Here is a 17,056-nt window from a genome sequence, read left to right as displayed (position 1 = left end):
CACTGAGGAGCCTGGGCTTGGCACACACACACTGGCTGGGTAGCTGCACTTGACACGAGAGGCCTGGCATTCACTCAGCACCCAGGGAATGTGTGGTGACTAAGGAGCACCTTGTTTCTTCAAAGAGAAAGGGAAGAAAAGAGGACCAGAGATGGCTGAGATGGGGACTTGAGTATGGCCCTGAAGGATGGACAAGCAGGCAGGGGAGGGTACAATTCAAGGTTTGGAGACAAGAGGGTATGGGGGTGTGTATATACATACGTGTGTGTGCATTTGTGCCCACACGCACGCATGCGATTGTGCGGGAAGAGGGCTCAGAGTGCACTGTGAGTCTCATAGAACAAGATCTCTCCAGGACGCCATGCCAGGCCCTGGGGAGACCTTGACAGCAAAATGCACACAGCGGTCCACCTTCCCAGAGCTGAGAAGCCCAGTCAGCTCTGTACCTCAGGGGAGCCCAGGGTGCTGAGGGGCTTATGGGGCCCCCCTGGATGGACCCAAGGAGACTCCTGGTAGTGTCTCTGTTAAATGGGAAGGTAAGTGGGCACAGGGAAAAGGGCTGGTCTGGGGGAAAACCAGATGGAAACAGGGATGCCCTTGATCTGGTTACTAAACCTCTATACACTCCAGAGCCTCACCAGTAAATGGGGTGACCAACTCTGCTTCTAGAATGACGGCTGAGAGGAATTCCTGTAGAGCACCTGAAACTGGGCTCAGTGCATGGAAAGTTCTCCATTAATTCTGGCTGTGATAATGAGGATGGAGATAGCAATGCAGGGCAGAGCATGGTCCATCCTAGAAGGTCCACACCAGGAAGCCACAGGGAAGCCCAGAGGCAGAACCCTTACACCATGAAGAGCTGAATGCTGATGACAATCAGAATGTCGAGCCACGGGGGCAGGTCTCAGCAACACCAATATCAGGACTAAGCAGCATTGTAAGAGAGAGATCTAAGTATTAAAATTAAGTGTTTAGGAGTTCCTGTTGTGGCTCAGTGGTTAATGAACCTGCCTAGTATCCATGAGGACGTGGGTTCGATCCCTGTCCTCGCTCATTGGGTTGAGGATCTGGCATTGCTGTGGCTGTGGTGTAGGCCGGCAGCTACAGCTCCAATTCAACCCCTAGCCTGGGAATCTCCATATGCTGTTGGAACGGCCCTAAAAAGACAAAAAACTAACAAATAAATAAATTTTTAAAATGAAGTGGATAAGTCAAGATTACTTAGAGGTGTACCCTTCCATGATTATAACCACAGAAAAATATTCAGGCTTGGGGGAAAAAAAAAAAGCATAGAAGAGTCTAAGAAATTTCAGGACACGGCCTCGGGAGTCGAGAATTTTCTTTTTCCCAATCCTGCAGCAGCAGGTGCTGCTTGTACCCAGGATGGTCTTGGAGGTCCCTTGATTTCAAATGCTGTGTCTCACCTAGCATTTCTCTTACCTGACTCAGAGAGCCTGCAGGTATGAGGCATCCAGACCTCAGAGAATATCTGGGTGGGGACAGTGGCAGGAGAAGCCCCCAACCAGCTGTCTGCATGTTCTGAGGGGTCCTCAGAGGCCTGAAGGCAGCATTTCACCCAGCCCTGCCCCTCTCCACTCCCTCACCCCTGCTTCCTGGGACCATCCCCAAATTAACCACCTGCTCACAAGCCTTTTAAGTTTTCCCTCTTTTTCTACGTTTAAAGATTTCATCTATCTGGAATTTATTTTACATCATAGTGTAAGGAGTGGCTTTATGCTTTTTCAGTGGACCAACTAGTTGTCCCAACCATGCTTGTTGAATAACCCATCTCTCTCCAACTTCAGTGGTCCCTTGAAATGGCAACGTCATTGCCTTAAGCCCGCTCATCCACACTCCATGGCCTCATTCTAGGGTTTCTCTTCTGACTCTTGAGCACAATCCACACAGCAGCCTCCTTCTCAAAGGTCAGCCTCAGCCCAGGTGCCAAGATTCCCTCCCGGCAGCCTGTGCATTTCTCAGTGCCTCTTATTTTCATTCCCTCCTCCAACTGCTCCCTCTATCTTCTCAGTCACACTCTCTCCACCTCCCCTGAAGCCTGGGACTCCCTTGCTCCAGCCCGCAGCACTGCTCTTTTCTTACTATAAGTCTTTCTTCCCCAAACACAACCCCCATGATGCATCTGAAACATGGCTTCTCTCCTGGGCACCAAATGCCTGGTGCCAACTGCCTTCTTGGCATCTCCTCTTGACTTCTCAAACTCCAACCCACGTGCAAGCACATACACTCACAGACACATCCATGAAAACACACACATGTGTGCACATTCATGCACACACACACACACACACACACGGTTATGCTAAAAAATCTATTTTATGTAGAAGAACCTCTGGCTCAAAGATATATCCAAAGTCACACAACTACTGAGTGGCAGAACTCAGGTCTCTATACTTTGAGCTCAACTCTAGGTGTTTTTTAACAGCAGATTTACAAAAATACAGAGTTCCAAATATTGGCGAAATAAAATGAGACAACACACGCTTTGCAGTCAGCCCAGTGCCTGGACGTTAAATAAGCTCAAACCGTCGTGATTAATAAGGATTATTCTCACTGTCAGCAGTAGACAGGATCACCCTTCCCTCGCAGTCAGGCGGAGGCCGGCCCGCCTGCCGTCCCTCTACATTTGCTTGTCTATGGCGCTCCCTCCTGGCCTCTGCGTGTAGCTCCCCGGGATGAGGGCGGCGAGCGGAGCCCAAGGACAGCCTGAGCTCTCTTACCCCTAAGACGTCGAAACCTGTCCACGTCGGAAACTGTCCTCCTCCTCCTCTCCCCAAGTCGTGAGAGGAAGAAAGTCGCCCGCTCTTCTGGGAGCTGGGGGCGTCCTCCGTCTGAACACAAAAACGCGCACTTTCACTCACGGACACGCGGCGCACTCTGACCTTCTCGCACGCACGCTCACACGCACGCACACCTGTGCATTCAAACTCTCTCACCTGTGTGGCCCCATTCACTAACAGGAAGGCACACAGTATCAACGCTATGATGACCGCGTGGGTTTATATTACAAACGGGAAAAGCGAGGCCTCAGAAGACAATACACTGTGTTCAGTCCAGTCCCATAGGGTTTGTTGCCACGGCAGCAGGGCCAAATGTTAGGGCGACAGGAAACATGACACTCTGGTCCATTCCTGAGCCCCGCAGGCTGGCTGCAGTCGTGGAGGACCCTGGAGAACCCTGCGGCCTCGGTCAGTCACAGTTGAGAACCTTGTCCAGGACCTTCACATCCAGGGGAGGAAGCAGGTGTCTCCATAAACATGCAGTGAAGTGTTAGGACAGATCAGATGGGCAGTAAAGTGCTAGAAGAGATCTGGATGGACGCCTGTGTGGAGCCCACGGGGAACCAGAATGCCAGTGGTCAGGGGCTGGTAGAGGTCACTCTAGACCTGAGCTCGAACAACAAATGCCATTGGTAGTCAAGGAACAATAGGGCACAGTGCGTGCACACGCAGGGGTGCTGAGGCTTGGGTGGGAGGAAAAGTACTGGGATAAACAAGATGGTAAATTAAGCTCCTTTCTGGCAATCCCCATCCCTATGGAGGCACCCAGGGAGGGTAGCAGCTGCAGTCACTGACACTGGGCCAAGCCCCTCTTAACAGCTCTGTCAGTTGTTATGCCCCCCACCTCAGCCAAGCTTTAAATACTAGGATTCCCATTTTACAGTTAAGGACTGAGGCACAAGAAGGTTTAGTAACCTGCTTAAGGCCATGTGACTTAATGGCCGAGGCAGGATTTGAAACAGGCAGAGTAGCTCCAAAATCCATGACTTTTTTTTAATTGGAATAAAATATACATAACATAAAACATACCATTTGAACCATTTTTAAGTGTCCTGTTTAGTGGTATTAAGTACAGTCACATTGTTGTGCAAATATCACCACCTCCATCTCCAGAACTTTTTCACCTTCCCAGACTGAAACTCTAAAAGCATGAAACAATTCCCCATTCTCATTCCCCAAGGCCCTGGCAACCACTGTCCTATTTTCTGTCCCTTTGAATTTGCTTTTTTTCTAGGTGCCTCATATAAGTGGAATCACACCGTATTTGCCCTTTTGTGTCTGGCTTATTTTACTAAATGTAATCTCTTCAAGGTTCATCCATTTTATAGCATATATTGGAATTTTCTTCCTTTTTTAAGGCTAAATAATATTCTGTTACATGGATACACCACATTCGTTTAATCCATTTATCCACCGTCGGACAATTAGGTTGCTTCTAATTTGGGGCTATTGGGAATAAAGCTTCTGTGGCTACGAGTTTGCAGATATCTGCTCAAGTCCCTGCTTTCAGAAAATCCACATTATCCCTGCTAGAACCACCATGCTGGAGTTGGCTCTCATAAGCCTCAGAGAGATGTGAATCAGTTTGGGAGAGCAGAGCAGAAAGCCCCACCAGAGAAGAGATGGGGCTTTCTAGGCACCTTGGTGTCAGAGCAGCAGCGCCCCCAGGAGGCCTCCTGGAACTATCACAGGAGCCTGTGTTCCTCTCCCTCCCTGCTAGGACCACCTCCACACTGTGAGGAGCTCAGGCCAGGTGGGAGAGCAATAAGATCCATCACAAAGAAAGGACATAGACAGTGTTTCAGTTGCAATAGCAGAGGTAGAACCCCCCACCCCCAACCCAGGTGAAATGCACCCCACCCTGCAACTCCCACAGACTATGCTCACTGGGCTCTGAGATAAGGGAGTGCTTAACTGGCAAGACACAACGAGAGCAAATGAAAAGGTGCCAGTCCTGGACCACAGGCACCTGTCCTCTCCCCACTCCACCCCTTCAGCCTAAGCAGAGAAACATCTTGATACATTAAAAAATGCACTAACTCCAGAGCTTTCAGCAGACAAAGCAAATGAGGCTATTACAAAACAGAAGAACAGACCAGAATCTAACTCACTTTTCCAGAAAGATTTGCACCCAACAGAGAACATATGTTCTTGTCAAGCTCCTGCAGAGCATTTGGAAAAGTTGATGGTGTGCTGGGTGAGCAAGGGGACCTCAGCACTTTTCACAGATCACATTCTTTCACCAGGACAACTAGAAGCAGTGAGAAGGTAATGTTAAAATGCATGTTGGAAGCAAAATTAATTTCCAGGTGGGAACTCTAAAATGTTAGGATCTGAATAGCAATAAGGTATTCATATAAAAATTATGGAATTCAACAAAATTGGGGTTTAGGGGGAAATCTATATCCTCAAACAAATTTGTAATAAATAGGACAAAACAGGAAAAAAGAGAAAGGCAACTTGAGTTTAAGAGAAAATAAAAGCTAAAATGAAAAACTCTTTAGAAACAGACTACAGACTGTCTCTGACTTACAATCGTTCAACTGAATGATTTTTTAACTTTATGACAGTGTGAAAATGATATGCATTTTGTAGAACAGTACTTTAGATTTTGAATTTTGCTCTTTTCCTGGGCTGGTGAAACGCAGTATGATACTCTCTGTCATGCTGGGCAACAGCACCCAGTCAGCCATGTGAGCACAAGAGTAAACAATTGATAACTTACAACCTAGACAATCATTCTGTTTTTACTTTCAGTACAGAACTCATTATATGAGTAATTTATTCATCTCTTTATTATAAAATAGCCTTTGTGTTAGATGATTTTGCCCTACTGTAGACTAAATGTTCTGAGCATGTTTAAGGTAGGCTAGGCTAAGCTATGATGTTTGGGAGGTTAGATGTATTAAATGCACTGTTGACTTATGATATTTTCAACTTAGAATGAGTTTTTCAGGATGTGACACCATTGTAAGTTGAGTAAGACCTGTACAATAAGACCATGACCTATCAAAACCTGTGCATATGGCCAAAGAAGGGGCTTTTTTATAGCCTTAAATAGATATATGCCCATATGCTTAGGGAGTTCCCATCATGGCTCAGTGGAAACAAATCCGACTAATATCCATGAGGACTCGGGTTTGATCCCTGGCCTCACTCAGTGGGTTAAGGATCCGGTGTTGCCATGAGCTATGGTGTAGGTCGCAAACGTGGCTCAGATTCCGAGTTACTGTGGCTGTGGTGGAGGCCCGGCAGCTACAGCTCAGATTCAACCCCTAGCCTGGGAACCTCCATATGCTGCAGGTACAGCCCTAGAAAAAAAAAAAAAGATATATGTACATATACTTAAATATAAGAAAGATATAACTGAGCTTTTTTGAAAAAAAGGAATAAGAATAAACTTGTTTAATTTTAAAACAATAATAAAAGTAGACTTGATAAATATAACCCCAAATGAGTTCTTTGAAAAGACCATTAAAATAACAAAACTTTGGAAAATCAAGGAAAAGTAAAGTGGGAAAAAGTACGAAGTTAAAAACGTGAGATTTAAAAAAAAGTGACATGGGGAGTTTCTGTTGTGCCTCAGTGGAAATGAGCCTGAATAGTATCCATGAGGATGCAGGTTTGATCTCTGGCCCTGTGGGTTAAGTATCCGGTGTTGCCATGAGCTGTGGTGTAGGTCACAGATGCAGCTCGGATCCTGTGTTGCTGTGGCTGTGGCATAGGCCCGCAGCCACAGCTCTGATTTGATCCCTAGCCTGGGAACTTCCAGATTTAGGGGATGTGGCCCTTAAAAAAAAAAAGTGTCATATTAGGGAAAAAATTTATAATATTTATAAACAGCCACAGGAATTACACCCAGAATATATAAGGAGGTTTTACAAAATCAGTATGGTGAAAAACCTAACAGAAATATGAAAAAAGAATATGCACAAATTATAGAAGATATGAAAATGGCCAATAAACACTTGAAAAGATGGTAAAGCCCTCAGTTATTTAATAAAAATGCAAATTTAAACAATAATGACATAGTCCTCGTACCCACCAGACTGGCCAAAATTAAAAGCATTGAACACATGCATCACTGGCAAGAATCGGAAATGGGAAAATTCTGGGGTGTTTTTTTTTTCAGATATTTCCTCTTATCTGTTGATCTTTTCCTCTCCTTCTGGCACTCAGATAAATATGAGCGCTTTCCCTTCTCACCTCCATCCCCCCTTAATTCCCCATCTCCTTAGACCCCTCCTCATCTTCTAAAAGTACCCCCGACCAGATCCTCATTCACTCATTTGTTCTTCTACCCTTTATCTTCCTTATCGAGTTCATCATTTTGGCACTTACATTGTTCATACCCATTATCCCCAGCTGGTTCTTCTTCATAACCGCCTCATCTAGCCTCATCTTTCCAATATCCTCCTGAGGATATTTATTATGCACATGTAAAATGCCTTTCCTGCCTTGTCTATTTATCTGCTCCCTCTGGTGTTCAGTTTGTGGTCTTCTCCTCTCGGAGTTTACCCTTCTCACATGTCTCATCTGGGCCACTCACTTTCCCTGACGAAGGTCAGCCACCTTAGCTGGTCAGGTACCCTGGGTAGGTGGGGGAAGGAGCAGGGAGCCTTAGCCCCAGGCAGCACCTTCCTGGTAAGTTGAGGGAAAGTGGGCAGGGCGCTTCTCCAGGCAAAGTGTAGGGTGAGGTTACCTGGCTCGGTGTCCCTTTTGGCTCATCCTCATAGGGCTACTCTGGCCTCAAGGAACTTCCCTGTCCTTTCAGCACTGGTGCTCTCTCCAGGGGCTGTCAACCTGCATTGTAATTGACTGTCCCCTAGGACAGGGAGGTGCTAAACCACTGGTGTGGCTCTCACTCCAGGTAGGCTGCCGTGGCATTGCCAGGATGCCTGTGTCTGTTACTGGATCTGTTCCTCATGAGAGCAGTGCGGGTGCCAGGGCGGTGTGTGTAGGAGAGGAGCTGCTCCAGCCTGGCCCTGGGTAGGCTAAGCAGCCACTTCCACTCTGGAATGTGCCTCCCCTCCCCTCCCAACCCAACCCCGCTGGGCTCTGCCTCCCTGGGGATTTCTCGTGGGTTTTCAACTTCACTGAGCTCTATCTGTAATTATTCCTTTTGTGGCACCTCCAAGGTTTGGGTTCATAGACTAGAGCCAGGAGCCCATATTAATTAAGCACCTTATAAAGAACAAAAAGCGAAATTTCAAAACAAAAATCACACCAGATATTTCCATGGATGAAGAAAATAGATACATGCAGACATTGCCTGCATGAATATTACACCCTTCCCAGGGAACAGGCGTTGTGGCAACATCTTCTAAACACCTGAGAGACTGAGCATGAAATGTCATGAGGGCATCCCATGACAAGACAGTGTAGACTCACCTGTTTCTGTTCCTTCCCCCTACATGTGACTAAATGTGCTGGAAATAATCTGACAGACAATTGTCAAAGGAATATGTAAGGTGGAAAGAGGGAGGCAGAGTGGCTGGGAAGAAGGGGACTTGAGGAATGACACTGCACTGAGTTTTATTTCATCTCCCATTGTCTTAATTCCTTTGGGCTGCTGTAACAAAAATACCATACACTGAGTGGCTTAGACAACAGAAATTTCTTTCGTACTGTTCTGGAGGCTAAGTCCAAGTTCAAGGCACTGGCAGAAGGTAAGGGGAGAGAAGAGGAGAGACTAGGCAAAGAGGTCTTAGACTTGACACCAAAAGTATAGTACGTAAAAGGAAAAAAGGATAAATTGCACCACATTCCATCAAAATTAAATTTTTTTCATTTTGCAAAAGATCCTGTTAAGATAATGAAAAGACAAAAAAAAAAAAAAAAGACAAATTACGGATAGGATAAAATACTGGCAAATCACATACCTAACAAAGAATTTATGAAGAGCTCTCTGAAGTCAACATTAAGTAAACAAAATTGAAAATGTGCAAGAGATTTGAATAGATATTTGACCAAAGAGAATATATAGATGGCAAATAAGCACCTGAAAGGATGGGCAATATCATTAATCATTAGGGAAGTGAGAATCAGAAACACAATGAATTTTAACTACACACCTACTAGAATGGCTTAAAAAAAAAAAAAAGTGTTACCAAATGTTCATGTTCATACATTGCTGGAGAGAATGTAAAATGATACAGCCACTCTGGAAAAGTTTGGCAGTTCCTTTTAGAACTAAAAATAGGCTTACAATTTGACCCAGAAAATGCAATCTTGGGCATTTACACTGGAGAAATGAAAGTTATTTTTACACAGAATCTTACACATGTATGTTCATAGCAGCTTTGTTTTAGCCCCAAACTTGAAACTACTTAAATGTCCTTCAATGGTGAATGCTCAACAAACTGTAGATATTATGGAATACTACCTAGCATTAAAAAGGAAGAGACTATTGTCACTTGCAACAGTTTGGATGAACTCAAGGAAACTATGCTGAATGAAATAAGCTGATTTTAAAAGGACACGTACTATATGATTCCATAAAGTTGTGAAATAACACAATCATAGAGATGGAAAACAAATAATTGGGAGGGGATGGGGCAAGGTGAGGGGAACGAGGCTCTGAAGCGGTAGCGTGAGGAAGCTGTGTAGAGGTGGTGCTGTGATGTATCCTAATTGTGTTGGAAGGTACAATAAACTACACATGATAATATTGCACAGAGTAACACACACAAACACACACACAAATGAATACATGACTAACTCATGAAATCTGAATAGGGTTATGTGGGTTTTACTAAGGTCAATTTCCTGATTTTGGTTTTCTATTACAGTTCTGCCAGATGTTCACATTGGCGGAAGCTGGGTAAATGGCACAAGAAACCTCCCTGTACATGTTTTGGCAATTTCCTGTGAATCTATAATTATTTCAAAATGAAACTTTTTTTTTTTTTTTTCCCCCTGTAGGGCCTCACCTGTGGCATATGGAAGTTCCCAGGCTAGGGGTCAAATTGGAGCTACAGCTGCCAGCCTACACCACAGCCATAGCAATGCACGATCCAAGCTGCGTCTGCAACCTACACCACAGCTTACAGCAATGCCAAATCCTTAACCCACTGAGCAAGGCCAGGTATCAAACCCACATCCTCATGGATACTACTTGCGTTCATAACCTGCTAAGCCACAACGGGAACTCCCTCCTAACTTCTAATTCTAATTCACTTCTGCTGTAACCACCTGCCTTTTTTCTAAATCCTACCCCTTGTAACCCCAATGCTACTGGTTGCCACATCAATTATTCATTCCTAAACTCATCCCAGCCTGTTTCTTCAATCTTGCCTTCTCCATTGACTCTTTACAAATAGTCATGGGCAGCCTATTCCATTGAAAACAAAACAAAACAAAAACCCCATAACTTGACATGCAGCTGCCAGCCTACACCACAGCCGCAGCAACTTGGGATCTGAGCCACATATGTGACCTACGTGGCAATGCTAGATCCTTAACTCACTGAGTGAGGTCAGGGATCAAAACCGTATCCTCAGAGACACAATGTTGTCCCTAATCTGTTGAGCCACAATGGGAACTCCCTACTTGAGGCCTTTAAAATCAAATAACAGCAGGAGATTTGGAACAGGAGACCATGATTCAAAGTAACACTGAGCTGGTGATGAGTTTCACCATTTTCATTTCCCAGTATCTCACAGTTATCCTTACTCTAGGCAGCCTGAACTTGGAGGCGGGTGGAAGTTCAGAGAGCACCCAGGAAAACCTTTGGTTCTGACTGAGAAGTAAAGTGTCTCCTAACACCCAGAGAGGGTGCAAGAAATTCCCCTCTTCTCTAGTTCGTTTTCTCCTGCCTCAGCCCCCTGCAGCCCACAAGCATACCCTTTTCTGCTAGATGGAGCATGATCCGAGTCGGGTGGATTTGGGGTTTTTTTAAACAATTGTTTTCTTACTCTTGACTCTTCTACCCCGTAATGGTAAGGAAAATGCAGCATCTTGTCTAAAAAAGGAGAGCCCAGGGGACTGAAAAGTACCAGGAAACTATGGAGTGGAAGGAGTTCTGAATCGAGACCTCCAAAAGTTGTTAATGTGCTCTAAGACACAGGGAAAGACAGGCTACCCTCTTTGTTCACATCAGTCACGTGACTGGCTTCTGTGCACTGGACCTGCTCAGCTTTCAGTCAAGTGACCATGTCAGCAGGATCATTCGGGTTATCTTGGGTGCTGGTCTGTGCATGTGGGTTGGATGAGGTGATGTTGTGTGAGGTGTATGAAGATACTGAACTAATGGAAAGAATGCTGGACCTGGCTGTGTTTCATCTTGATCCCTTCTCCTAGATGATTCTACCCACTGCGAGGGAGGTGTTGATGTCTTTCAGGAGTGTATTTAAGGCCCAGAAGTTTTATCAATTCAAGCTTCAGAGAGTATTCCTAACCACCTCCCTGGTCTAAAGCATAAAAACAGTATCTAGTGTTAACTAGCTATTATACTAACAGGCAAAACATGTGAAATAAGATATAAAATGTCCATTAGGGTCAATGATCAAAGAACATAACATATAATAGACAAAACCCCAAAAATAACTATATACATTTCTCTAAAATTTTACCTTAAAGCCAAGGATTCAAGTTAATATTTTTCCCCCTTCTGGAAGGCTCATCATGAAGGTGGTAGAGTAAGTAATTATCAAACAATCAACACTAATGAAAACTACTATGCCAAAATTAACAAGAAAATATTTTAATGATATTTTTGTAGCACAAAATTAAACAGAGAGGAATGTGAGGGAATCTAGAAAACCATAAATTATATTGCTTTATTTGACATAACCTAGATGCTGAGGAGGAACAGGTGTCCTATCAACAGTCTCCATTTCTCTCCTCAAAGGCACAGTCTGGGCTCTACAGCCAACAAAGAGGTCATGTTTGGGCTCCAGTTCCGTCCTGTTATTTACAAGTACTACAATATATGAAACCATTCATCACTGCAGACTCAAATGACATTCTATCTGTCTGGAGCTCACATCGACTGCTCCCCAGACCCCTTCAGACTGGACTTCTGATTTCTTTTTTCCTTCTGACCCTGAATTCGGAAGAGTTTCTTCCTGAGATCCTTCTGTCGCTTCAGTTTCTCTTCTTCCTCCTTCTGCTTCACTTTGAAGTGTTCTTTGTTGTGTAGATGCCGTTGCTCCTTGGCCTTCTTCATCTTCTGACTATGCACTGTACTCAGAGCATCCAGCAGAGCAAGGATCTGACAAGGGTAAAACCCAGTGAGCATCAGAATGTTCTCACAGTTATAGCATGCTTTCCGTCTAAATTTCAGGAGGCCTAAACACCACAGCTGACTGCATCAAAACTAGGACCAATTCATGATCCAAATGAATATCAACCTAGTGAAAATTTATCCCAAACTAGGAAGTTATAATTTGCATGGAAATATAAATAGGAGCATATTTACTTGGCAAAATACTTAAATAATGGCCTTGACCACAAAACCATCTTTGTTACTCTGGGTACTATGTACAGCTAAGAGTGATTTGCCAGCTGTGTGCCTATTATTCCCCATTAAAACGTATAAGGCAGAACATGACTAAACAAAAGGGAAATGGACTCTGGCCTTTCTTCTAACTTCAGATCTAGTGCCTTGAATAAGTCTGGCCTTTATCTTTTCCTGATGAAAAATGAGAATGCAGTAGAAATGCCAAGTGTATTACTGAAAACATTATTTTCACTTCTAAAAGCAATGTGCCGGAAGCCATCCTTTGACAGTACCTTCCTTTCATGAGGCTCCCGTATGACGGCTGGTCTCAGTCTGTCCTTTGGAGTCTTGCCTGCCTTTGCTTGGGTCTTGGGCTTGCTCTTAAATGGCAGGGCCTTCTGCAAAGCTTTTGGAATATGCAGTGAATTAAAATGTTTCTTTTGCCTTATAATTGGCTGGAAAAGAAAAAGAAAAAGAAAACAAAGACTGTGAAATATCTAAATTATCATCTAGTGCATTAAAACTCACATAAAATCTTCTCAATGGATTGATTTTTCCACAAGATTAGTAACATCAGAGTTTCCAATAGATCATCATCAGAAATGAGGACTCAATCATTCATCAAATATAAATTGCCTTGATGGGCGTGCATAGCCACAGCCAAAACAAAGGAATATAAAGAATATACATATTTACAATTCTTCCAAGAAATCAACTGTGCCCATTTCTGTAGTATGGACAATGGGGTCTCAACAGAGCAGATGAAAAGATCCAAAATTTCTACTAATGGAAAATGAAGGCCTTATGCTGGGGGACTGAAATGTTTTTTTTCTAGCCTAATCTAGCTTTTCATCTTGACTATCAACCTCTCTGGATTTAAGGACATGGTTCTTCCTCCAGGCAGCAACCAAAGTGTCCCCATCCCTGATTCTCATTAAGAAGTTTAACTTCATTCTATTTTTAGTAGAAGGCTAGCTGAGAAAAAGATTTAAATGACAAATGAATGCAAAACTCCTCTACATTCAGTTTTCAAGCTAACCAAATTCTATGCTTAATTGAGATGACCAAAATTTTTAACTGTCTCAGAAGTAGTTCAAAGTTTTGCCCTAAACCTTTTCCAAGGTTGACAACTATATAAATATTTCTTCTATACCCTTAAATTTATTGTTAAAGACATCACCCACTCAATATTCTCTGTTTAAGAAACTTTTGAAAGAACTCAGAGAAATCTCTTTTTCGAAAAAAGAGTAAGCACCACATACTAGACAATAGGTACTATGTCCTGAAGTATACACTGTGTGTGTGTGTGTGTGTGTGTGTGTGTGTGTATTTTGGTGTTTTTGTCTTTTTAGGGCTGTACCTACGGCATGTGCAGGTTCCCAGGCTAGAGGTCAACTCAGAGCTATAGCCACTGGCCTACACCACAGCTCACGCAATGCCAGATCCTTAACCCACAGAGCGAGGCCAGGAATCGAACCCATGTCATCATGGATGCTAGTTGGGTTCACTAACAGTTGAGCCATGACGGGTACTCCAAAGTATATTTTAAGAGAAATTCATGGCAATATGATCCAAATTTTATTACCTACTTTACAGAAAAACTAATTCATGGAAAACTTCCATTTCTAGCAGAATGGCAGACTGAAACCCTGAACTACCCTCTTATTACAAAACAATTAAATCTTCTGCATTAACAAATCTTTTCAAATGCATTGTTAAGCTGTGAATGAAATAATGGAAGTTCTCAGAGGCCAAAATCTGAATGAAAATGATATTCAAGACAGGAACAGAGAACTTAAAATTAAAAAATACTAGGAGTTCCTGCTGTGGCACAGTGAGTTAAGGATCTGGTGTTGCTGCAGCTGCGGTGAGGAACTCTGTCACTCGGTCACTCAGAGTTGGTCTCTGGTCCAGGAAATCTCCACATGTCACAGATGGGCCCGAAAAAAAGGAGAAAAAAATACTAGGAGTGCCTGGCGGTTCAGCAGGTTAAGGACCACAGCAGTGGTGTCACTGCTGTGGTTCTGGTTACTGCAATGGGGCGGATACAATCCCTGGCCCAGGAACTTGTACATGCTGCAGATGCAGCCAAAAAAAAACCCCCCACCGATGAGGCCAACTACTGGAAACGATGTGGAACAGCTAGAAAACTAATAAGCTGTTGGAGCCTAACCTGGTATGAGCTCTGAATACTACAACCATCACACACTGCTGTTGAACACATGTACCCTGGCAATCCCACCCCCGAGGATCTACATAACAGAAGTGTGTGCACATGTATGCCAAATAAGTTGCATATAACTGTTCAGGGCAGCTCTCATGATAGCCTAAACCTGGAAATACTGTCCCTTGATGGATAAACTGACACTGTCATACAATGAAATTCTACTCAACAATAACAAAAAATAAATGTCTGCTATATACTAGAACATGAATGAATCTCATAATACTGAAGGAAAGAAATCAGGCAAAATACTATATATTTTATAAAACTCAAAAAAAGGTGGAAGGAATTTACACATCAGGAACTAAGATGATGGCTGGTTTGAAATGGAGGTGGGATAGTGAGTGACTGACTGGGAGAGATCACAAGAGGGCTTCTTTTGTGCTAGTAATTCTCTTGCTTGATCCAGGTGATGGCAACTTTTATGTACTAAAATTCATTGAGTTGTATATACTTTTGATTTGTGTGTGAATTTCTGTATGTTAACATTTCAATAAAAAGCTTATTAAAACTTTCAAGAAAACACATACTTCCACATTGTTTCAATAAGAATTAGCACATTAATGTTTTTAAAAGTAATACGTGTATATGGTACAAAAAAATAGTCCGAGGTGAAGACCACCACTTGTCCTGTGTTCCTTCCAAAATAGTCTATGAATATACGACATGTTTATTCAAATTTAATGTTAGACTTTCTACTTGAAAATTCAAACCATGAGAATATTACAGCAAATCTTCTGGATGACACTATTTATAGAGCACATGTGTGACTATACCTTATACAGAGAATCTTTGTTGGGTTTTAGTTTGATGCCATGGACAAGCCGGAGTTGACCAGTTGTCCGCATTCCTGACCAGGTGTCTTTCTCACCAACTGGTTTCAACAAAGATGTTACAGGGTTATAGAAGGCTGGAACGGAGACAGGATACCAAGTTCTCATGAAGACAATATCTGGAAAGAGAAGAAATTTACATTAACACTTTCTTCCCTCCCACCCCTTTTAAGACCACATCTGCAGCATATGGAAGTTCTCAGGCTAGGGGTTGAATTGGAGCTGTAGCTGCCAGCCTACGCCACAGCCCTAGCAACTCGGGTGCAGTTTTCGGCAACGCCGTATCCTTAACCCACTGAGCGAGGCCAGGGGTCAAAGCCACATCCCTATGGATACTAATTGGGTTCTTAACCCACTCAGCCACAATGGGAGCTCCATATTAACATTTTCAAAAGCTTCATATTCATCTCAGTAAATAAGAGAACAAAATACTGACCCCAAACTTCTCCAGCTAGATGCGAAGTATTTGAAGAGAGACTTTGCCCAGTGAACTACTCTTTCATTGGGTGTGTCAATCATATCCACACCCACAAAACTTTCACTGGGTGAATCACATGGCTCTAGACACAGTATGACTTGGCATAATACCCAAGATGCTCCAACTGGGGAGAGCTACAGCTGACTCCTGTTTCTAAAGACTTAAAACTGCCACCTGTACTTCATACTGGCTAGAAGCCAATAGTGAATGGTAACACAATGTTAAAAACACACCACAAAGGATATTTACCACTCATCAGCAATTTATCCTCAAAGGTGGCCCGGAAAGCTCCTTCTGGAGCCCTGAGTGCCTTCTTGATCTGTCCCCTTATTCCACTGACAGTTCGAATCACAGCACCTTCAAATTTGGCCACTTCCAAGGCAGAATTAAACATTCCCTATAAGTATATATATAAAAGAAAACAAATATACACATAAAGTTAGATATTTTACCTCTCAGTTCATAAATATATCCTTGGTTAAAAAACAAAAAAAAATAATTCATTGGAATTACTACGTCAAAAGGAATACAACTCTATTTTCCCTCAAATAAAATATTAATCAAGATTCTACTGTGGGCACTAACATGCTCATCACTACTACCTTTGTAGAAAAGAAGATCAAAAAGATATTTATTGGACTGAAGTGGCCCCGATGGCCTTTGCCGTCATCTCACAAAGCTGGACCACAGCTCATATCCTATTACTTAGGTGTACACATTCAGAAAATAAAGAGAGCTGGATAAATGCTGATGGTAGTATTCCCTTATAAGAACATTTCGTGATCATCTTAACTCTGTGTTTTTAATGGAAACATCCCCTGCTAAAGAAATTTTCAGTAGGTGTTGCCCAAACTACCGTCCCATGATATACTGCATAACAGAGTGTCCATTTCTCTGTACCCTTGCCAACAAGTACTTCTGCAAATTGCTTTGTCTGTTTTTCTAATGATCTGTTTGAAAATGCTATGATTTTCCCCTCTCTTAATACAAACCGAAAAGGTAGGAAACAAAACCCAGTGAATAGGATTACATATTTTCAATATTAGCTCTGCAGCAGCCTCATATGGGAGTAAAAAGTAATAGCCTCAATCACCAAATATCTCTATTTTACTTCACCTAAAGATTTCTGAACATATTAAGTAACACAGAGACTAATATATAGAAGTAAACTAAAAATATCAAAGACTAAGTTTATGAAAGATTTCAAACACTTTTCAGACTTATCTCTTAGACCTATATTAGAATTCATTACTCCTTTAACAACATATTAAATACGTGAAT

At 42.8% G+C, this 17,056-nt stretch overlaps 1 protein-coding gene across 1 annotated transcript in view; it reads right to left on the bottom strand.

The window, feature by feature from the left end:
* Positions 1-11,486: 11,486 nt before the first annotated feature.
* BMS1 (BMS1 ribosome biogenesis factor) overlaps positions 11,487-17,056 on the bottom strand; it is a 38,362-nt gene continuing 32,792 nt past the window's right edge. The window contains exons 20-23 of the mRNA XM_047760600.1: positions 16,025-16,172; positions 15,241-15,416; positions 12,534-12,695; positions 11,487-12,012 (exon numbers count right to left, since the gene is read on the bottom strand). Of these exons, the coding sequence (XP_047616556.1) occupies positions 11,782-12,012; positions 12,534-12,695; positions 15,241-15,416; positions 16,025-16,172 (717 nt within the window). The 3' untranslated portion in view covers positions 11,487-11,781. The remainder of the gene's footprint in view (positions 12,013-12,533; positions 12,696-15,240; positions 15,417-16,024; positions 16,173-17,056) is intronic.

The sequence above is a fragment of the Phacochoerus africanus genome, chromosome 15, assembly GCF_016906955.1.
Source record: "Phacochoerus africanus isolate WHEZ1 chromosome 15, ROS_Pafr_v1, whole genome shotgun sequence".
Lineage (NCBI taxonomy): Eukaryota > Metazoa > Chordata > Mammalia > Artiodactyla > Suidae > Phacochoerus > Phacochoerus africanus.
This window is presented reverse-complemented; position numbering and strand designations above follow the sequence as displayed.